Source organism: Ixodes scapularis, unplaced genomic scaffold (genome assembly GCF_016920785.2).
Source record: "Ixodes scapularis isolate PalLabHiFi unplaced genomic scaffold, ASM1692078v2 PGA_scaffold4__175_contigs__length_147842914, whole genome shotgun sequence".
NCBI classification, from domain to species: domain Eukaryota; kingdom Metazoa; phylum Arthropoda; class Arachnida; order Ixodida; family Ixodidae; genus Ixodes; species Ixodes scapularis.
The window spans coordinates 55205918-55229015 of record NW_024609879.1 but is presented as its reverse complement, the minus strand read 5'-3'; the positions used below and the strand labels follow the sequence as shown (position 1 = coordinate 55229015).

Here is a 23098-nt window from a genome sequence, read left to right as displayed (position 1 = left end):
GCCGCCGCATCCGCGGCGGGCCTCACCGGCAAGCCTCTCCAGTATATCAGGGCGTTCCTCAACGGGCGCACCTACAGTGTCTCAATAGGAAATGCACAAGCTCCTGCGGCTCCACTCGAGCTAGGAGTCCCACAAGGCGCGGTGCTTTCCCCGCTACTCTACAACCTAGTGATGGCGGATTTGAGCCACCACCTCGACAAGATCCCAGGCATCCGCCACACCATTTATGCAGACGACATCACAATCTGGACGACGGGTGGCCCAGTTGGCCCTCAAAATGATTCCGCCCAAGAAGCACTGGACATCGTCGCCGGATTTTTGATAGAACGCGGTCTAACTCCGTCACCTGATCAGACGCAGTACGCCGTGTTTGGAAACACCAACGCACGCCGAGAGGCGACCCCGTGCATCGAACTCAAGTTCGGGGGCTCAGTCATCACCGCCACAAACGTGCTGCGTGTTCTTGGTGTCGACTTTTTCGCGCACGGCCCACCTGTGACGTGGCTGAGCAAAACCAAAGCCTCCGAGTACATATGCTGCACCTTATCCGTCGCACCACAGCTAAGGACTGGGGCGCCGACACCCACACATTACGCATGCTTGTTAGGAGCCTCATCCAAGCCAAGATGCTTTACGGGGCACAGCACGTAGGCATCACCAGGAAACAGCGTGAGGACCTAGAGGTCCTTAATCGGCGTGCCATGCGTATTGTCACGGGCCTGCCGAACTTCACGCCGGTTGACACGCTGCAGGCCCATGCTGGACTCAACACCATTGGAGACCTGTTACACGAGGCATGCCTAGGGCAGCACATCCGCCTTTCACGGTCCAGACCGGGACGATCCATTCTCGCGTTGCTGGGCCTGCGACCCGTTGAGGGAGTTCCACCACCAGCCACACCCCCTCCACCTTGGAGTCTGCCATGCCTGACCTCCGGCAAGCCGACGCCATCCCATGCTGGAGGCGGCCATCCGGGCCGCCGACGATCCCAAGCTGCGGCGCACGAACGTGACGTCAACACCGACGGCCCCGAAGTACGCAGATACTACTGTGACGCGGCCGCGGATCCCAAATCCGGATCTACTGCCGCAGCTGCCTGTTGCCTGTCCTTGGGATCGACCACTGGTGTCCGGCTTCCACCGGGGCTTGACTCGCTGGAGGCTGAGCTGCGGGCGATCCTGCTGGGAACGGAACTGGCGCTCCGCGACACCGCCACCAGAGGGCTATCTCCCACCGAGATCCTCCTGCACACAGACTCTGCGGAAGCGGTCAAGGCATGCCTTTCTTCGGCCCCCCCTCGCTCTCCAACGGTCTGCTCCATCCGGGCGGCTGTAGCGGGACTCGAGTTGGTCCTGGGATCGGCCGCACACATCAGGGTCGTTTGGGTTCCGGGCCACGCGGGCATAGAGGGCAATGAAGCGGCGCACCGGCTAGCAAGGGCGTTCTTGTCTCTCCCCTCGGCCGGTCAGCCGCTTCAGCGACCCTTGGATGCACCGTCTGGCTCCGACGCTAGGACAGGCCCTTCACCACCACAGCACCCGCGCACCGAAACCAAGCGACGTCTGTCCACCCGGCTGCCTGAGTGCCCGACCTCCATCCCTAGGGGATACCCGCGGGCGGCCGAGGTCCGGCTACGCCGAATCACAACCGGCTGTGCATGGACACCGTATCGCCTGGCCCGCTTCGGGCTACGTTCGCCAGAGTATGCAATATGCGACCGGTGTAGTTCGACTTCTACATCGCCACCTCAAGCCAATGAAACCGCCGGGCTAATCCCCGATACTTCCATTAACACCCAGTCTTCAGCGCATCTCGCCACCCTGCGCCACCTGCTCTGGGAGTGCCCAGCAAGGCGAAAGGAAAGGGACATAGCACTCGCGCAGCTCGGTCCACCACCAGGAATGACGTTCGAGGCCTGGACGGTACCGACAGGCCCCACAGACGTCAAGAGGCGGGTCTTCAACTCACTCTTGGCTTACGTGAGGACGGCCTGTCTGGCCGGCCTTCTGTAAGCCCTCTCCTCCTCCCGCCCTCGCACCCCCTCTCCCATTCCTGCATCCTTATTCCCTTCCCCTTCACGACAAGGCATGAAACCGGTCGCGTCGTACCCCTTCTAAATATGAATAAAACGTATCCAACAACAACAACGATTTTCCCTCTACATGATTATAGAAGATTAACCCGTCACTCAAAATCCGTACAAAAGCAGCCACTTCGGTTGCTGGAAGGACCAGGCTATCCTCTCGACGTCAGCCTCGCCGTAGCTTTGCTCGTCCCTAGACGAACTACGTCACGATTGCGTCAGATGTCATCTGCTCTCCGCTGGCTGTTCTCCGAGCGCTTGCCAGAGTGGGTCGTTTATAACGAAAAATACAACCACCAGGCTCAAAACGCTAACGTGCGATTGTCATTTACGGAGATTGTGGATCATATTCAAGCTATTTTTGAACACGACGGGTATATCTCAAATTTCGTTCAAGTATCCCTTTAAGGGATGCACCATATTTTCGAGACTGAACCTTCAGAAGGCGTACCACCAGATGCCTGTCGCTCCCGTGGACGTGGAAAAGACTGCAATCGCCACACTGTTCAACACATTCGAGTTCACGAGAATGCCTTTCGGTTTGCGAAACGCGGCGCGGTTTTCAGCGCTTCCTTGACGTCATTCTCCGCGGGCTACCTTTTGGTTCCGCCTACGTCAATAACGTCCCCATTGACAGCGCCTCGCCGGCAGGACAACTGCACCACCTGCGCTCATGGTTTTCGAGCGTTTCTTTGAGCATGGCCTTATCCTAAACGCATCGAGATGCGAGTTCAGATATTTGTCATTGGAGTTTCTGGGCCACTTCGGGGACGGCGGTGGTGTCCGCCTTCTTTTTGACAAGGTGTAATCGACCACAGACTTCCCACGCCCTGAATCGCTCCGCCAAATCCGCCGTTTTCTGGGCCTTGTTAACTGCTATAAAGAGAGTTTATTCCGGGTTGCGCGGCCATCCTACATCCTCTTGAAGCCGTCTTCAAGCAGCCAGGTCTCACTCACCCTATCTGGGCTGGTTCGATGAAGTGTGGGCCTTCGTCGCCGCTGTTGGAGGTGTGCTCCAGCAAAGCGTCAACGGCCTGTGGCATCCGCTCGGTTTCTTCACCAAGAAGCTGACACCGATGGAACAACGCGGCTGTATTTTCGGCCGGGAGCATCTCGCCGCTTACCTCAACATTAAGCACTCCCTTTTCCTCTTGGAAAGAGAAGCCTTCGTGATCTTCACTGACCACAAGTCCCTTACCAAGGCATTCAAGTGCCACTTGGTATTTCTGATGCATTGGAAGCCCTGGAATTGTGGTCATCTACAGAGAGAGTCTGCGTCCTTAGCTCCTCTGCACCGTGGTCGCTGCCTTTCATCATCGCTTTCTGACCTCACTTCAAAGACTTCAGGAATCTACACTGCCGCCACATCACATCGCCTCGCCAAAGCGGCGGGCGCGGACAGTGCAGGCGCAGAAGTGCACCTGGAGCAGATAATCAGCAAGCTTCTCGCGGGCAGTCATTTAGCAGCGGCAGCGGCATCCAGTGAACGCGTCTAATCTGACAAAAACGGCTGTTACAGGTTGGTAGGCCACACGTTTTACGACCTTCAGATAACTCACTTTGCTGCTGCATCTGTCATTGCCATTACTATTTCGTTAGAGTTTTGTACCCTTCCTCTGTAATAGAATGTCAAACATTTGCTTCACATGCCAGTCGTCTCTTCTCGAGGAGGAAGTGATTGATAAAGTGTACTGAGTGTATACACACCTACCATTTTTGGAAAATGTGCCGGAGCTACTAAGAACTCTTTCTCTGAAAAAAAATGAAGACGTAAAGGGGTCGTGGCGGTGACCACAATGCAGGAGCGGTTCATTCCGTGCTAGCGGCAGCGAGGATCACAATTATGAAACAGATATGACTTCTTCTTGTTTTCAGTCAATAAGAAGCTGGACAGTCTGCCCAGCTTAAACGAAGAAGTAGACCGCATGGAACGATTCGTACAGCTCATGTCAGATAGGTTCGATGAATTTGAAATACAAATAAAACACCAAGCAACTCAAAATAAGAAGCTAAAAAAGAAGGTGAAAGACCTGGAGCAAAAGGATGAAACCAGCAGAGCGGCACAGGATTGGCTCCAGCAGGAGGTGCATCGGCTTTAGTTTCGAAGCAAAGGGCTCAATTTGGAAATCGACGGGATCACTATGACGCAGGGTGAGAACCTAATTTTCATACTAAATTAGGTGGCCGACAAACTTGAGCTCCCTCATCTAGCGGTGTGCATATTGATTAACGTAACAGCGCACCACAAGAGAAACCGCCACAAACGCGGACACACTAAATAAATATACACTCACCCTGCGCCGAGTGAGTGTATATTTACCTAGTATGTCTGTGTTTGTGAGTGTTTATCTTATGGTGCGCTGTAACGTTAATCAGCATGAACAACCGACTCGCCTAGTCACCAGTCTTATTAGCGGAGTCCGACGTTGTGTCTGCTCACAGGCTGCCAGCGAAAGAAGGACTCGTTCCTGGAATAATCATTCACTCCGTGAAGCGACATACCAAGGACACGTGGTTGAAGGGCCAAGGCGAACTTAAGAACAGTGCCCAGGAGATTTTTATGCAGGAAAACTTGACCGGCTAAAATAGAGAGCTTCTTTGGGCGCCGAAAAATAGCGCTATAAGGAAAGAGCTATGCCCTTACATGGTACTCAATCGGAAAAGTTCTAGAGGGAAAGATGAAGGAGTGCGTCCTATTCGCATCAGAAGAAACTTTGACCTTGACTAAATTAAATGAAACAGTTGTGCGGACTTTTTAGGGGAACTTATAAATGAACCAACACCGTTATTATTTGCCGTGTGATGTAAAACGGCTTGTACCTCGCTCTGCACCCGTTTCACTAAAATGTCTTAATTTAAACACTACTTCGGTAACGAATTAAATTTTGTGTTCAGGAGAGTTTTTTTAAAGAATGTTTGTATATTTTTTTCCGTCATCATTCTAGCCAAGACTTGAAGCATAAGTGACTGATATGTTTAGACTGTCAAACTATAGAACCTAATATTTAAAGAGAACCAGTACCCGAGGTGGCTGGATATCATTGCTAACTTACACATATACTGAGTGCATGTTTCTTGATCGTTACAGTGATATTACTCCTTATTATAAAATACTTCCCTGCGTTCGGGCCAGAGAGTGTTTTCTGTTTGGTATCGACCACCAAACGGAAATGTTATCATTTTTTTTTTAATTTTACAGTCAATTTTTTTGCATTTCTGGTCGAAAATAAAATACTTCTAATTGCAGGAGGAGATTTTAACATAGACATGGGTAACACTAGCTCGTCAGCCAGAGATTTTGACACACCTATACCATCAAATGGATTTGTCAATGTGGTTAGGGTACCAACAAGAGTCACAGCGGTGTGTCAATCTATTTTTGATTTCTTATTACAAACTATGTCAAATCAAATTCTGAGGTAGGAGCGATATCGTGTTGCATTAATGACCATCTTCCTGTCTTCTTTTGCGGGGAAAACGGTGGGCTAGCAGAAAACAGATTTCACAAAAAAACTTTAACAGTCAATTACAAAGACAACACTTAATGCTTTCTGGGATACAACGCTGCATACAAATTCGAGCTATGTTGGTAATTAAGTGGAACCAAATGAGGCTTATAATATGTTTTTGAACAGTTTTAAACATTTATATTGCACTCACTTCATTGAAAAAGTGCGTACGCAAACTAGACAAATTCCTAACCTGTGGATCACGCCAGATCTTGAAAGGAAAATATGACACAAGTTGTATAAGACATTTTTGAGTACTCGTATATCCCATCATTTGACCATTTTCAAGCAGTATATAATCAAAATAACAAAAAAACCACGATCTGTGCGAACGGAATATCACTCCTCATTTATAAACGATAAGAACGGTAGGCGTGATTTGCTGCGGTCCAAATTAAATGCAGTCCTGCCCCATCGCGGTCCCTCACGTGCCCCTCTTTCAAAAACTGCAAGTCAATGAAGAATAATTATCTGGAAGAGAACTAGCCGACGCATTTAATAATTTCTTTACAGGTATGATTGCTGGCGGTGCCTTGCTCAGAACCTGCGGACATATAAATCTACAAAATAACAGATCAATGTTTTGCACCATGTTGCGGAGGGTAACTGTAATTAAAAATATTAGAATGCCCTGATGTACACTTAAATGAGGAGATGTTATTGAAGTATCCAGACTGAATTTCGGAAAGTGTCCAGTATACTCGGTTCACCACTAAGGTGAGACTGCAGCCATGCCACAACCACGAGAGCTTGAGGTCAATGCTTGGAAACGTTCTTCCGCACAACGAATTATCGCGGTAGAAATGCACGTGTCAATGCCAGGAGCGCGTGCTAGCTCGCGCTTGTAGCTTCGGCTGCAGTCTCATTTTAGGTGTGAACACCCGTTTCAGAGGGTGTTCTCACTTAAAATAGACTGCTTATAGGCTGGTTTTTCAAACAAACACTTTAGAACAAGGCATGCAGTTAGGCTAATTGGTAGCGCATACCTGTTTGGTAGGAGCAACGCTAAACGACGTAGGCCCTGGGCGAGAAAACACCGAAACAGCACCCTCTCTGTACATTTCCTCGTCCTTGTCCTACGTCTTTTAGCGCTGTTAGCAGCGAAAAAATACTTTACACTACGCTAGTAGTTTGGTGAAACTTTCAAATATTCATGAGAGCAACAACAGAGGAAGCTGAGTATCACTTCCTCGTGCTAAGCGTCGCGCACAACAGACATACCGTCTTCAATGCGTGTTTGCCGGGATCGGCGGACATAATACCGATCAATAATTGTCATGATCAGTAAGAATATGAACAAAAGATATTGTCATACCTTTAATTATGTTTTTTAACTTATACAAACTGCAAAAAAAAACGTGCATTGATGCTTCTAACGTTTTCGTCGATTGACTTTAAATATCAGTGCATAACAAAAAAAACAAAAAAAACGAATAGCGTTTGCGTTTTATATATTAACTGCCGAGCCCGATGCATCCACTAAAGACTGTATACGCGCATTACGCACAAAGCCTGTTTTTTTTGTATTTGCACGAATTAAAAGAACAGACACATTTTAGTGCCACGCGTTATGTCCAGTGCTCATGGAAATATATATATTGAAGTTAGACTTAATATAGCTCGCAGTCGTGAATTGAACACTATTAAAAGCACCGAGACTGCATGCATATTTTTGGTTTGCTCGCACAAATACTGGCTTAGGCTCCTGGCACCGTTCGGAGATATGCATACCGTTTGCTTCTTCTACAACGACGTCACGAATATCGTGATAAGAAAAGACCTACTTAAACTCGCTGTGAAATATCTTTTTCACATTGTGTTTTTTTTTCACGTTATTAAGATTGAAGATTTTGTTTCGTACCTATCAAAAGCATTTTTTTTCTTTTTGCGTCGCACCCTCTAAATAAAAGCATGTCCGAAAAAAAAATCTGCTAGCACAGTTTATTGGATATGAATGTGGCGTGATCCTGCGCCTGTTTTCTGTACGTGATTGGTTTAACCGGGGTAGAGCCCGCACAAAAAGAGCAAGAGCCATGGCGATGCACCCTTGGCACCAATTGATTGATTGATCGATTGATTGATTGATTGATTGGATCGGAGCTTCGGCAGCCATGAGACTTGTGAAACGGCGTGTACAGTCGTGGTGTCACGTGATACTATAATGTCGCGTGACGTCAATTTCGTTCTCTAAATTTTGCAGGGAAATGTTCAGACGGACGGACGAGTAAATATCCAAAAATAGGGTGTTCCCCAAATTTTTTTAAATTTATGCTGTAATAAAAGCTCATTTTTACTGTTTAACCAAAGTTTCGGCGTCGCCCTGTCTTTTCAGCGGACTCCTCGGTGGTCCAAAAGAGCTTCAACTTTGGCAAGAAGCACGGGATGCCCTTCTTCTTCGTTTCTGCGTCAGACGGCACAAATGTCGTCAAGGTGAGCATTTCTACGGATTTCAGTTTGATCTTCATTCAAAGCGACGCGAAGTCCGGGCGGGGATCGACCATTGAGTGTGTCAAAGTAATGCAGCTCGCAGCACGTGAAGCGAACTTAGGTAGCACTGTTCTTTCAGGTTAAATTTGGTTATTGTCTGGAAATTTAGGGCCTAAAAATCTTTATGAAGTGTAGGTAGAGCCAAACGCTACCTTTCTTTTTTTCTTTTCCAGAGTCCGGTTACCTTAGCCCTAATTTTTAGAACAAGTGCCAAAGTTAGTCTGTACTCCTAGTTGTTCGGTTTTCGCTTGACAACGTCGGACCTAAATTGGCAAACAAGTGCATGAGTGAGGCTTCACTTTAGTGGTTCGGTTTTTTGTGTGGCAACTTTCTGCCTAAATTGGCAAACATGCTTCACTGCTGGAACTTGGGTTGATACATGACATTTTTGGCTCAAGTTTGGCAGTTTGGCAATATTTTGTGGCGAACCAAAAAAAACGCCATTTTGGCACTAAGTAACGTCTTGGAGCATAACCACATTAAGTTAAGTTAGGCCCCCTAGGATTACCAGGATTGTGCCAAGTTAAGGCTCTGTTATACATTGACGTTGAGAGCACCGAACGAAGCGAGACGCAGAACGCGCGCCTTTTATTGATCGACGAACAGGAACTCGATATCTGCGACAAGTAATCATCTGTGTGTGTTCTGGGCTATGCCGCATTTTCTACGATCGACGTTGGAGAACAACAAGGCCTTTAAGCACTTCTTTGGCATGCTACCTGGGAATCTTCGCTCTGCAGAACTGGGGGGTTCTGGGCTTTGCGGCACAAACCTGAACACTAAATTCATCCACAAACATGGCCTCCTTTATACTAACGAAGACTGGCAGATCGTCACGTGACGCGGCCGCCGGAGGTGAAAAGGCATAACGGCTGACAAGCGTCATGTAACGAGCGCCCCGCTGCGGCGAGAAAACAAAACACACTTGACCCAAGCGATGGAATGACCGCTCATGCTTCTGGCGTTCCTCGCGCAACCACTTCGTTTCTTGTCTGGTTTGAAAATCATGTTTCGGGTCTTCGCAGCTGCAAAAGCTGTACGCTGAATACCAGACTCCCCGAGAAATGCTCTGTGCTACCAGATCCTCGCGCTCAAAATCTGCGACCGTGCACTCTATGGCTCCGTCATCGAAGTACCTGGCTTTGTGAGTATAGACGAGGCAATGTTGTACACGTTCCTCAAGAAAAGGGAGCAAAGCTCGTTCCTCGTTCCTTCTTATTTTTGGAACCCGTTCCCGTTACGAGTTCCATATGTGAAAAAGGAACTCGTTCCCGTTGCAGTTAAAAATTGGAACGTTTCGTTACATATACGTTACAGTTGTATCTTGCTGAATACCATATTTAGTTAGATTGGGGAATTTTTTCTTCTTTTTTATCTAATATATCAAATGGCAATATACAAATTTTAATGCAGTGATGGAAGGGCGCCAGGAGAGGACAAGCGAAAGGAGGGTTTCTTTTCTAGTTACTTATTTACAAAAAAAAAATCCTGCAGCGCCGGAAAATTTCGGCATTATAGCAGGTACAGCCCATGGATTAATACGCTCAATAAAATAAAAACAGAACACTTGAATATACAACCTGAGCTGTCAATAAAGAAAATACATAAACATTGAACATAAACAACATTAAAAATCAAGACCATTTCCTGAGATAAATGGTCCCACGTCGTCACGAATAAACACTTTGGTAACAGGTTCCACTGAGCGATTGTGCGTGGAAAAAAATGAAAACTTCTTATAATCTATTCTACAAGAAATTTCCCTTATTTTTCTGCTATGATCCACACAATTTGAAATGTAGTTAGGTAATTTTATGTAGTTGCTTTTATCAATACCAGTCATATCATTAAAAATTGCAAGCAAGAACCTCAATCGAAAATCTTTGCGCCTTGACAATAAAGTTTCCCATCCAAGTACATTTTAATCTCTGTTACGCTATTGTTCCCACTATAATTTCCTGTTACGAATCTCGCCGCACGGTTTTGAAGTTTTTCTAACTTATCTGCCAGGTACTTTTGATCCGGATCCCACAAAACACATGCGTATTCCAGTGTAGGTCTCACCAAACAGCAATAGGCAGTCTCTTTTAGTTTCTGTGGAGCACCGCGTAAATTTCGAATAAGAAAATTTAAAGTGCGTCTGGCTTTCTTAGCAGTTTCAGTGGCATGAACATTAAAAGAAAGGGTGCTTGACAAGGTAATCTCCAAATATTTAACATCAGTGTTATTACTTAATCTATGATCATCAATAAAATAGCATGATGGGACAGGGTTACGTTTCTTCCCAAAAGTGACTTGCACACACTTTTCCACCTTTAAGCCCAACTCCCAAATCCTGCACCAATCCGATATTTTTTTTAGGTCCGACTTCAAAAAAGCTGAATCACCAACACTGTCTACCCTACTGTACAAAACACAATCGTCCAGAAACAGCCTTATGGGCGAGTCAATGGTCGTTGATATATCATTAATAAATACAAGAAATAAAAGGGGTCCCAGCACTGAACCCTGTGGCACGCCAGAAGTCACATCAATAAAATCTGAGCTGGCACCGTTTATGACGACACACTGCTTTCTCACAGAAAGGTAATTTTCAATCCAACGGTATATGTTTTCATCAAGGCTAAGGGAGCTCAGTTTGTGTAGCAGCAAAGGGTGAGACACTTTATCGAAAGCCTTCCGTAAATCAAGAAAGATGGCGTGCGTTTCTCCTCCCTCCTCAGGAGTTGAAACCAAGTCATCATAAAGTTCTACGAGCTGTGTGGCGCATGAGAGGCCCTTTCTAAAACCATGTTGAGTAGAAGAGAAATATCTATTTGTATTGAAATGCCTCACAACATTATTATAAACAATATCCTCTAAAATCTCGCAACATATGCAGCTCAGTGATACGGGGCGATAATTCTCTACATTGTGTTGTGATCCGTGCTTATGGATTTGGCTTTTGTTGGTACATTCACCTTTAAAAATCTCAGCTTTTAATCATATTCGTGTTTGTCGTAGGATAATCCAGACGAGCCAAATGTGCTGTTACACACATTGCACGAGCGTTTTACATCAAGCTTACACGGTTCAATCTAATAAAGTCCCTCCCTCACACGTTTTAATCTAACCATATCTGTCCTTCTTGCCTCAGTTTCGGGGTTTTTAGTCAAATGTTTAACAACAGTTGCTTCTCGATGTTGCTGTCTTCAAAACAAGCAAGTGAAGAAGTGGGTAGGGCTTTTGAAAGGTCAGTCTTGAAAACTACAACCCATTCTTCGTGAACGTTGGATTGTTGTTCATTTTGAAGGTGGAAACAAACGGAAAAGGAATGAAGGCAAATTTTTGTGCATCTTTTATTTGAATAATATTCGTGATAAAAGGTTGGATTTGATGTCTGCTACCCTGTTATTTTGTTGTACCTGTAGGTATCTTTGTGGAAGTTTCGCAATGGCTGCAGTCGCCCTTATATTTCGGGGTGTATGAGGATTCGTGTAAGCAAAGAAAGTAGCCGAGTTTTGGACGTCCCTCTTTCCGTGTCTTTTCCTTTGACTAAATGTTTTACTTTTTGTACCGCTGCCTCGGGCACTGAAAAATGAATCATTGTCCAGCAGCTCTCGTGCACCCGACTGTTACTAACCGAGGACCAGTGTTGGATAAAATACTTAATAAAAGTATTTAAGTTTAGTTACTAAATACCTGCTTCATACAGTATTTAAAATACTACTCAAGTTAGTTTCACTGTAAAGTATCTTGAGTAGAGTACAGATACTTAGAAATGTAATTCAATTACTTGCGAAGATACTTCCGCATTGCGTAATTTGTGTCGACGTCGATGACAACGACATTTATACACCTGTGCAAATCTGGTTTACCAGAATGGTTTATTAGCACGCAACAAGACAAAACTGGAAAAAAAAGTATTGTACGTCTATTTTATGCAGTCCACCTGTAAGGAGCAGACAGCGTCGCAGGCGCTCGTGTCGGCAAAACAACAGGATCGAGCGCTGCTTCGAGACTGACTCCGGACCGCCACTCGGGGCACCTTTTGTACCCTCGTGGGTTTCTGGAACATTCGGCGTGCAACGTCTGGCGCGTAGAACATTCGTAAATCGATCAGACGACAGGGTTTTCAAACTTACGAGAATGTCACGTTGAAAGAATAAATAAAAGAGAAGTCGGCTCTTTGGTATCGAACCGAAAGCCTCCGCGCTAGAGGCAAGCGCGGTAACCCTTCGGTCATGCGCTCGCTCGGCAAGGCGTGTGGCAATATCACTGATAAATTTTACAAAACGTTCCTGGGACAACAAGAAAGAGGTCGCTTTAGCTATTTGGGAGGAGATCAGACCGTGGCGCCACAAGCGGTTAGCTTTAGACCTACACGAATGGAGACAACGAATAACAATGACTCAGCGCTCGACTGACATAACCGAACGCGGGGTCAGCGTTCGGCTGGAGTTCGTGTTCCCCGGTGAGGGGGAGGAAGGGCTCTTTTGCTACCACTCCGGCCTGCATGAACAATGCGGCATGCACGGTGCCCAGGGGGGCTATGTTCGACAAATGTTTCGTCGACAAACGTTTCAAAAGGAGTGCTTCTGAAGATCATAGAAGGATGGGTCATTGTTGAACGAACTTTCATCCTTCCGAACCTTTTTTTTTTAATTAGCAAGTAACATAATGTATTCAAAGAATGGCGCATCGGAGGGTTCAACAAGAGAATGTAACATGTTTTGTATGTTTATGAAAATTCGTCAATAAAAGTATTAAAATCATTCTTCTTACTCTAGGCTATTGTGGCTATAGTATTTTTTTTTTACGGCTTTGGCTATATTTTGGCTATACCTCCCAGCTGTCTGGCGGCTTTGTGGTGGGACCATCTGGGAACACTGATTGCAGGACTGATTTCAAGAAAATCGGCTACACGGCACGCGCAGATTAGCCTTCTTGACAGAGGCGGATCCAGAGGGGGGGGCCCAGGGGGCCTGAGCCCCTCCCGAAACACATTAACCAGCCCCCCCCCCCCCCCCCCCCCCCCCGGGCGATGCTGCGCGGACGCCAGCATAACCTACGCAAAGCTTGGATAGATTCAACACGTTTGTACCCGAGCACAGGAACTTCCAGCTTTCAAAGTTAGAAATTTGAACATTTTATCGAAGAACCTGTGAGATGTTCATCCAAATTATATATCGGTGCCGTTTTCTGCGAATTGCCAGAACCATAAAACGATTTCGAAATCGATTCGCCTCAGGCGCACGTCGCAAAAAGTGTGAAAAGAAAATCAAAACACAAAAATGGAGAGCCAAAACAAATTTTCGCTATAGAACTTAAAAAAAACGGACTCGTTTATACCTTCTTTCCTTCGAAAGCTCTCGGCCTTTTCACTGCGATGCATTCGCGGTGCCAAGGCACGTCCGACAAATCCACGTCGCCTATTGTATAAGAAACTACCTCGCCAGACCGCGATCACAAACAAAAAAAGTGCCGGCAAATGTTTTTTAAAAGTTTTGTTAAACAATATTCTGATCCACATTTTGTTCAGTAATTAGCAATATGACGGAAACTGCGGGATTTTAAAATGCTGGGAGCTCTGCGCAATCTCTTGTGTGGTAAAGGAAGCAAGCGAAAGATTAGACAGCGCCAGAGCTGTTGCGCGCTTCTTGCTCTCTGCTGAAAGACATGGCGCCGGTGGTGATCGCTGTTTCTGTCAGCGTGGTGGAAGCTCATCGTTCCGCGTAGGGCGCTATCCTTGACTAAACTCTCGTCGCGTGTCGCGATGATAACCCAACATGTCCTAGAAGAGGAGATCCATCTACTCGTGCGGCGGTGTTGTGGCGGCATCCCCTCAAGACAGAAAAAACTCTCGTGCCGTCGTCTTTGTTTTTACTTCGACTACAGTGGTGTTTTCTTTGCATTCATCTCCTCGAACATCGCCCGAATTTATTGTTTTTTGCGCATTCCATGCGTGCGCTGAAGTTCAAGATATTACTGGTATGTACCGTATTTAAAGGCGTGTGTGAAGGATGCGAAGTTTGGCACGTTTTCATCACCCGAGAAAACTGATTAGTATTAACATTCCTTGGACGATCGGAACGTCTATGTTACCACGAAATCATATTTCTACGCTGCATTAGCTCTGCTAAGACTATAGTCTTGTGTAATCGTAGAAAAGGCCAGTGTCGACACTTGTATTATCAGTAAAGTCACGTTTTAAAGTTGTAATCGTCCAAGACGGCGTGCTGCATGGTTTTCCTTTTCTTTTTTCATCCACTCTGCCCTGGGAGCCTCTCATGACACAATAAAAGTTAATAAAGCTTGAGCTCAGGCACGTAGCCAGGGGGGGAGGCCCATGGGGCCCGGCCCCCCCCCGAAATCTTTCATTTTGCTGGGACCTCCTCTCCCCCCTCCCCTTCATACAGCATTTTGTCATGAACGGGCCCCCCGCCCGCCCAACCCCCCCCCCCCCCCCCCCCCCCCCCCCCCCCCGAAACAAAATCCTGGCTACGTGCCTGCTTGAGCCCATAGAAAACTGCATATTCTGCTACGCCAGTGAGTGACAGCGCGTCCCCTTCTTTTAGAGATACCATGGAAACGGCTGACGGCAGCGGAGAAGCAGCTGTCGTGCTGTTGACCTGCTGTGCTTCGTACCGGCGTACGGGACGAGTCCCATGCTGTCGTTGTAGCGGAACGTATCTAATTGAATTTCACTCAGTTGCGATGTGTCTGTGACTATCGCGGTGATGAGAGACGCCGATTCAGAAATACGTTGGTGGCATCGGCACCATCAGCGCACTAAAACCCTGTAATAAAGCCTCCCGGCTCACGGCCAGTTCGGCGCTAACGCTCCCATTATCCTACTGCCCGGTGCCACAGTACGTCACGACCGTCAAAATTACGCCGCGGCTTGCTTTTTGCGGTGAGTTGGAGAAAAAGAAAAATTCGATATTTCAATAGTTCGGCGTTCAGTGAACATTGAAGGTTTAATGTAAAAGTTATTTGGCAAAAGCAAAAGCTTATTTTATGGTCCCTTTAAGATGATAAGCAGGGGCCCCAACGGCCAAAGCGCACCTGCATCCTCGTGAAAACGCGGCGTAGAAAAAAAAAAAAACCGAGCCTGTTTCTATTTGACAATGGGCTTTAAAGTAGCGACCTTCACCGTCGTACACAAAGGGCTTCGCCCGACCCGAGGGGATTAAACGCCGCCATCCCCGAGCAGAAGAAAGAATGCCGAAAATAAGTAGATTTGAGCACAACAGCAATATGAAACCCTCTCGCGGGCGTCAGGGTGATTGGTTTTTGAGGTTCATTACTTTCCTTCGAGCACGCTGTCCAGGCGAGCTGCCTTCGAGCTACCAGTAGCGCTGCTGAGTGGGAAATGCTACGGATTACCAACTTCGAAAACCTTTCGTTGCCATTCCCACGATTCCATTCACAGAGGCAAAAAAAGTTTGAAAATAAATTAAAATTAAAAAGAATGTATGCGATCATGTTCTTCACACTGCATTGAGTATTTTCAATAGACTCTGCAGTTTTGTTTAAATCACACACACGTAGCGTGTTTTATTACTCTTTATTCAAAAAGTACACGAGGCGCAAAGTTGCCTCGTGAGTCGTGACCTAGGTTGATCCCAATAGGGTTTTCGTCCGCCCAATTATCTAATTTGGGACACACTGAGTGGACATCGACGGAGATACATCGACTTACTTATAACGCAATTGTCTTCGCAATGTAGATTATGTGTCCCCAAGACATGAACGTATGCTTCGTTAAGATAATGTTTAAGGTGACAGTCTGGTTTTTCTCATCCACGTTTACGCCGATTTTCTCGAGAGAGTACATTTTCATCCATGCACGTATTGTCAAAGCAGGGTCTGAACATCGATGAAGTTTGATGTCTTTCGTCAAGCTTGTCTCGTCTGTGCAGCGGTCGTGAGGGTTTGGTTGAGACGTGGCAAGTTCAAACACAATAACGTATGCGATTCGGAAGGAAAATCACGATGTCAGCTATTTGAGGCTTGACGATCTCTCGTGTCAGTTCCATAACTAATATGCTGAATTGTTACTGGATATATATATATATATATATATATATATAATGACTTAGGCTGATTGGTGTGGCGGCGCCGCACAGATGACGTGATTAGTAGCGCGACATTCTTGTGAGAATATCACCATATACACGGGACATGGTGCCATCCGCACAAGATACGGGGTTGATTCACATCCACCGCAGAACCTTTTTTTCGCTAATAAAAACATTTACTGCGGATATATTCAAATCACAAAGGACATTCATCACGTGACCGCTTGAGGCTTTGTGCGCGCGTTGTTTTCTAGGAGCTTAGTCTCGAACCCAGTCGCCTGTCTAGGTGGCAGCACATAATCGTCAAAAGGGGATTCAGATCTCATCACACTGAGCGCCCTCTACTGGATGCATCTGGTGACATCACGGGATACGTCCTACGATGCACTTATCCCGCGCCGCAGTTCAAATACTAAAGCGCCCTTCGTGGAGCTGCACAGATGACGCAATTAGTCGCGCGCCATCTTGTATGAATATTAGCAGTGCACTGTACAGTGCTAATCACACTTGTCTATAACGCGCGAGCGTGCGGCTTTCTCCGGGGAGCGCTAGACTGGTGGCATTCGCGGAAACTAAGCTAGTCACGTGGCGCAACATGGAACGGCCCGCTTGAGGGATGTCCTGCCCACTCTATCGGCTGGCGGCGAACGCGGAAGGCTGCTTACACGCTGTTTACAAACATCATTGCTCGAACAATAAACAAACTAAAGCATGAAGACGTATCAACCATGTCGTCATCAAAAAACAAAAATATATCAAAAAGCACTTTACTTTTATCGCTTATCAAGCTGATAGAGTCGGCAGGACACCCCTCGAGCGGGCCGTTCCATGTTGCGCCACGTGACTAGCTTAGTTTCCGCGATTGCCACCAGTCTAGCGCTCCCCGGAGAAAGCCGCACGCTCGCGCGTTATAGACAAGTGTGATTAGCACTGTACATTGCGCCATCCAGGAGCGTGCCCCCTCACTTTCCCACAACTAGGGAGACATCTTCCGGGAATAACATCAACTGCACTGGACATGGCGCCATCCAGCGACATGTTTCCACACTTTCCCACGAGTCAACAGCACTTCCCGCGATGGTAGTCAACCTCTAAACACGAAATTGTAACTTGCAGGTATGGCGAGACAAAAGCAGGGTGACTTCATTAAAAATTTAGTAACCCTTCACAAGCTTGAATGCTTAAACCCAGGAGCGTACAGAGATGATGTTAACATAGTACGAGCCCAGCTTCAAAAGTATGAAACCGAAAGGTACCGCGGAGCATTAATTCGCTCGCGGGAGAAACACTTTCTCCTCGGCGAGCAACCTATGAAAACATCCCTGGATAACGGAAGGCGTAACGCGCTGTCAAAGGGAATAGTAGAAATCAACAAAGATAGATTGATACTCACCGACGCCACTGAAATAGTCAAATCATTTCACCACTTGTACACAAATATTTATGAAACATTAATACCCACAAAAGACAAGACTGAGATCGAACAGCTACTAACCCAGATGCCAAGACTTGATGAGAAAGATCACCATTATTGAAGGCCCCATAACATTAAACGAAATTAGGCTGCCATTAAATCTCTCCCAAATGGGAAAGCATCAGGACCCGACGGACTAAGCGGTGAATTTTACAAAAAGTTCCAAGACATTATATCTCCTGTTTTACTGGCTGTATTTGAAGACTCCTACATAGAGAAAACTATTACCCCTTCATTTTACCGTGGACACACTGTATTGCAGCCAAAAACAAAAGATCCTGAAATGCTTAAAAAGATGGAAACTACAGACCAATATCACTCTGCAACGTAGATAATAAAATTTACTCTCAAGTGCTCAATGAAAGACTTCACTGCGTAGTAAAAAAGGTGAGCACCAAACTTGTGGATACGAGGCGGATCCATTCAAACGAACGTACATGTTGCCCGTTCCGTCCTATAGTCTGTGTCAGACAGTAACGACCAGGTTGCACTTGTACAAATAGACCTTACAAAAGCCTTTGACCGCGTGAGTCATTCATTTCTATTTGCCCTGCTTGAGCACGTAAAAGTGGGAGAGACACTTTCGGAAGGAATTCGACTTTGTACATTCATAGTTCGACACGACTGAAAATCAGTAACACACTTTCTGATGAAATTAAGATCAAATCTTCCGTAAGGCAGGGCTGCCGTCTTTCTCCCATCCTTTTTACATTGTATATTGAGCCCTTATGCCTTAGCATCCTGAAAACAAAATGTATTCGTGGGTACTCTGTGGCAAATGTTGAGGTAAAAGTCCTCGCATACGCAGGCGATGTTGGTTTTTTTTTGCGTTGACAAGAGAGTGGGCATGGAAACAGCTTAGGAATGCATCGTTCTAACGCTGTGTGCATCCTTGTGCAGATACTGGCATCGCTGTTCTTCCTGCGGCGCTGGTCACCGTTACTTCAACCAGTCATCGTCACCCCGTCAGCAAATAATCAAGTGTTGCTTGGCTTTCCGGACAACATCGTCGGCGGGCCCTTCGGTGCTCCCGCGGATTGGCCGCAACCGCAGCGTGTCTTCACTCCGTTCGAGAGGGTTTACGCATCGACATCGACATCGTCACTCACGGATGGCCTGGCTTTAAAACCGTGGAGCGCCCTTGGATGCTTCAGTGGGCATGGAAACAGCTTAGGAATGCATCGTTCTAACGCTGTGTGCATCCTTGTGCAGATACTGGCATCGCTGTTCTTCCTGCGGCGCTGGTCACCGTTACTTCAACCAGTCATCGTCACCCCGTCAGCAAATAATCAAGTGTTGCTTGGCTTTCCGGACAACATCGTCGGCGGGCCCTTCGGTGCTCCCGCGGATTGGCCGCAACCGCAGCGTGTCTTCACTCCGTTCGAGAGGGTTTACGCATCGACATCGACATCGTCACTCACGGATGGCCTGGCTTTAAAACCGTGGAGCGCCCTTGGATGCTTCAGTGGGCATGGAAACAGCTTAGGAATGCATCGTTCTAACGCTGTGTGCATCCTTGTGCAGGTTGGTTCCGTTCCATCACTACACGCTAAGAAAACTAACAACCATTGCCTTTTGCTGTTTCCGTGCCCAAGTGTTTTTTTCGCATTACTTCTGGAGTGTCTCGACGTTTTGAGGTCACTGTTATTACTCTCTGGCGACGTAGAGCTTAACCCCGGCCCCATGACTGTAGCTCAAGCGACGCAACTAGATGATGTATGCAAGCTGCTGCAAGACCTTAATGCTCGTGCCATAAAGTCACAGGAGGGGCAGAGCAGTTTAATAAAAACCGTGGAAGAAATAAAAAAAAACCAGCAATCCATTGAAGCAAAAATTAACGAATTTGGAAGTCGACTACTCCTTGTTGAAAGTAAGATTTCTGCGCTTGAAATAGTCGACCACGACTTTCAAGAGATGCAGGGCGTCGCTGAAGCTTTGCAGAACAATAACGTTAACTTACTCGAGCGTCTTAATGAACTTGAAGATCGTTCAAGACGTGATAACCTCATTATTCATGGTCTTCCCGATGTTGCGTCAGAAACATGGGCGGAAAGTGAAACAAAAGTTCTCGAGCTTATTTCCCGTTCCCTTCAGCTCCAGGTTACCCCAGATTGCATTGAGCGCGCACATCGAATCGGCTCCTTCAATCCTACCAGATGTCGCCCGCTAGTTATAAAGTTTTCTTCCTTTAAGGTCAAGGACAAGGTACTTTTCTCGCGACTAAAATTAAAAGGAAGCACGACGTATATCACCGAAGATTTTTCTCCAGCTACTCGAATTGCCAGAAAAAAACTAATTGAATTTGGTAAAGCTACGAATTGCATATATCAGCTGCGGTATAACAAGCTGCATGTCAACAAAAAGTGCTACATGTACAACGCGACTACTGATAATGTTTTTGAGTTCGGTTCCGCCCCCGATATGCGCGCGAGAGATAACACAGAGATTGTTCCAACTAACCTAACATCTGCATCATCATAACGAGTTGCGAGGGGTGAGGGTCGTACTGATAAAAACAAACATTTGTCAGTACTTTTTTGTAATATAAGGAGTGTGTTGCGTCATAGGGATGACTTGTGCTCTGCTATAGACTCATCCAGTGCTGATATTGTGGTTTTAACCGAAACGTGGCTTTCCTCTTCTGTTAAAAATTCCGAAATATTTTGTTGTGAAAAAAGTTTCAAGGTTTATCGTTACGATAGAGGTGAAAGGACTGGTGGCGGTGTGTTAATCGCAATTGCAAGTCATATTGAATCGTTTTGCGTGCGCCTGAATAGCGAATTGGAAATAACATGGGTTTGTTTGCATTTGAATAACCAGAAACTTATTTTGGGTGTATGCTATCGCCCGCCATCTAACAATCATTCCTTCGTTACCAGTCTTCATGACGCAATAAACTCATTAATAATACGCTTTCCTTCCGTTCCGATCATTCTTTTAGGTGACTTCAACTACCCAAATATAGTCTGGACTGGCTTGCATGCTTACAGTCACCCATTTTCATCAGACGCGACTGACTTCATAAACATGTGTAGCGATTTCAGCTTCAGTCAATTGATGACTCTTCCTACTAGAATTACCCATACAACAGCCAACATATTGGATCTAATTTTAACAACGTCATCTTCTTTAATATCTTCAATTAGCACCATGCAGGGCATAAGTGATCATTCATTAATACATTTTGTCATCGATGTTCCTGTTAGAAATGCTCCAAAGATTCAGAAAAAAATACGCGACTATGCTAAAGGTAACTTCGAGGCCATTAACAGTGAACTTTCTTTTTTTCTTGATGATTACTTGCCGCTCTTTTCGGAACGCTCAATTCAGGAAAATTGGGATTTATTTAAAACGCAGGTTGTGCATCTTACTAATACATATATACCTTTGCGCAATATTTCCGTTAACCCGCAATCACCATGGTTTAACACCACATTAAAAAGGCTTTCTAACAAGAAAAAACAAAAATTTCGAGCAGCTAAATTTTCAAATGTTGATTCTAAATGGTCTGCATACCATATTGCAGCCAATAATTATAAAAGTGCTATTGAAAATGCGAAGGCTACTTATTTTAATGTAACTCTACCATCACTTTTAACAAGCAACCCAAAGCAGTTTTGGAATGTAATTAATCGAAATGAAAAATCGTCAATATCATTGTTTAGTTCCTCTGGAAATGCTGTGCCTTTTAGTGAGTGTGCCCTTGTTTTGAACTCCGCCTTTGTGGCTTCATTTTCAGACGTTAACGTGTCATCTTTACCTCCATTTCAACATACTGGATTTGTTCCTATGTACCCGGTCGCTATTGATGCTTGTGGAATTGTTAATGTAATCGATAATTTAAAAATATCGTGTTCCGCGGGAGTAGATGATATTAATTCAAAATTCCTAAAAAGTACCAAAGAATATTCTTCAATAATACTTTCTAAACTATTTAATCAGTCTCTTAATTGTGGGTATTTGCCGGACGACTGGAAGGTGGGAAAGGTGGTGCCGATACACAAAACGGGTGATCAACATTCTCCTTCTAATTACCGTCCCATATCGCTAACAAGCATCCCATGCAAAATTCTTGAGCACGTCATTTTTTCACATTTAGTAAACTTTTTGGAGTCTAATAACTTCTTTTCTCCCGCCCAACACGGTTTTCGTAAGTCATTTTCGTGTGAAACCCAGCTACTAACCTTCACTAACGACCTTCACCTTATTCTTGATCGAAGTTCCCAAGCTGACTGCATATTCCTCGATTTCGCTAAAGCATTTGATAAGGTATCACATAGTCTACTACTTCATAAGCTAAGCAAACTCAGCATTGATTCCGCTACACTATCTTGGATTCACGCCTTCCTAACTAACCGGTCTCAGTTTGTATTTGCGAATGACACGTCTTCTCCTTCAGCTTCTGTGACGTCCGGAGTGCCGCAGGGGTCTGTACTGGGTCCTCTTCTTTTCCTTATATATGTCAATGACTTACCCTCCTGTGTTTCATCTTCGATTAGCTTGTTTGCTGACGACTGTGTTATATATCGTGAAGTGACTAACAAATCCGATGTTTCTTCTCTTCAGTGTGACCTTGACCGTGTATCTGAATGGTGTGACTTATGGCATATGCAGCTTCACACTAACAAATGTAAGGTAATAAGGGTTTCTCGGCTTCAGAGTGATGTCTCTTGTTATTACCTAAACCACACTCCTTTACAACAAGTAACAACCTACAAATATTTGGGGGTTCATATTTCATCCAATCTGTCCTGGGAAACTCATATTCAATACGTAACAAGTAACGCCAATCGTATGCTGGGTTTCATAAAACGAAATTTTTCAGCAGCTCCCTTATCACTTAAACTACTTCTTTACAAAACACTTGTTCGCACCAAACTAGAATATGCCTCTTCAATTTGGGACCCCGGTACTGACGTATTAACATCTGCAGTTGAAGCAATTCAAAATAGATCCGCCCGATTCATACTTACTAATTATCACCGCACTGCCAGCGTAACATCCATGAAATCAAGTTTGAACTTGCCTAATCTTGCATCGCGTAGAGAAGTTTTTCGTTTGTGCCTGTTTCACGAAATCTACTACCACAATCATACTTTGCGTGACAAGTTATTAGCACCTCCTTTTTACATATCACAGCGTCTTGATCACCGACACAAGATGGGCGTACCTTCATGTAACACTACTACTTTGCACAATTCATTCATACCCCGAACTACAGTGTTGTGGAACCACCTTCCAGCGTCTGTGGTATCAATATCTGACAGCGTTGCTTTCAAAAATTGCCTTAACAATGTTCACATTTCAGCGTTTCACTAATATGTACATTTGTTTTACATTCATAGGTTGTTATTCATTGTATGTTGTTGAATTCTATTGATGTAACCCGCTCCCCTCTGTAATGCCTTCGGGCCTTGAGGGAACTTTTAAATAAATAAATAAAATAAAAAAAGAGTGTCGAGAAAGCGCTTGATCAAACAGC

At 45.6% G+C, this 23098-nt stretch overlaps 1 protein-coding gene across 1 annotated transcript in view; it reads left to right on the top strand.

The window, feature by feature from the left end:
- Nucleotides 1-23098, top strand: part of LOC115308854 (rab-like protein 2A) — a 215112-nt gene that overhangs the window by 168295 nt on the left and 23719 nt on the right. The window contains exon 5 of the mRNA XM_040222881.3: nucleotides 7925-8022. Coding sequence (XP_040078815.2) covers nucleotides 7925-8022 — 98 coding nt within the window. The remainder of the gene's footprint in view (nucleotides 1-7924; nucleotides 8023-23098) is intronic.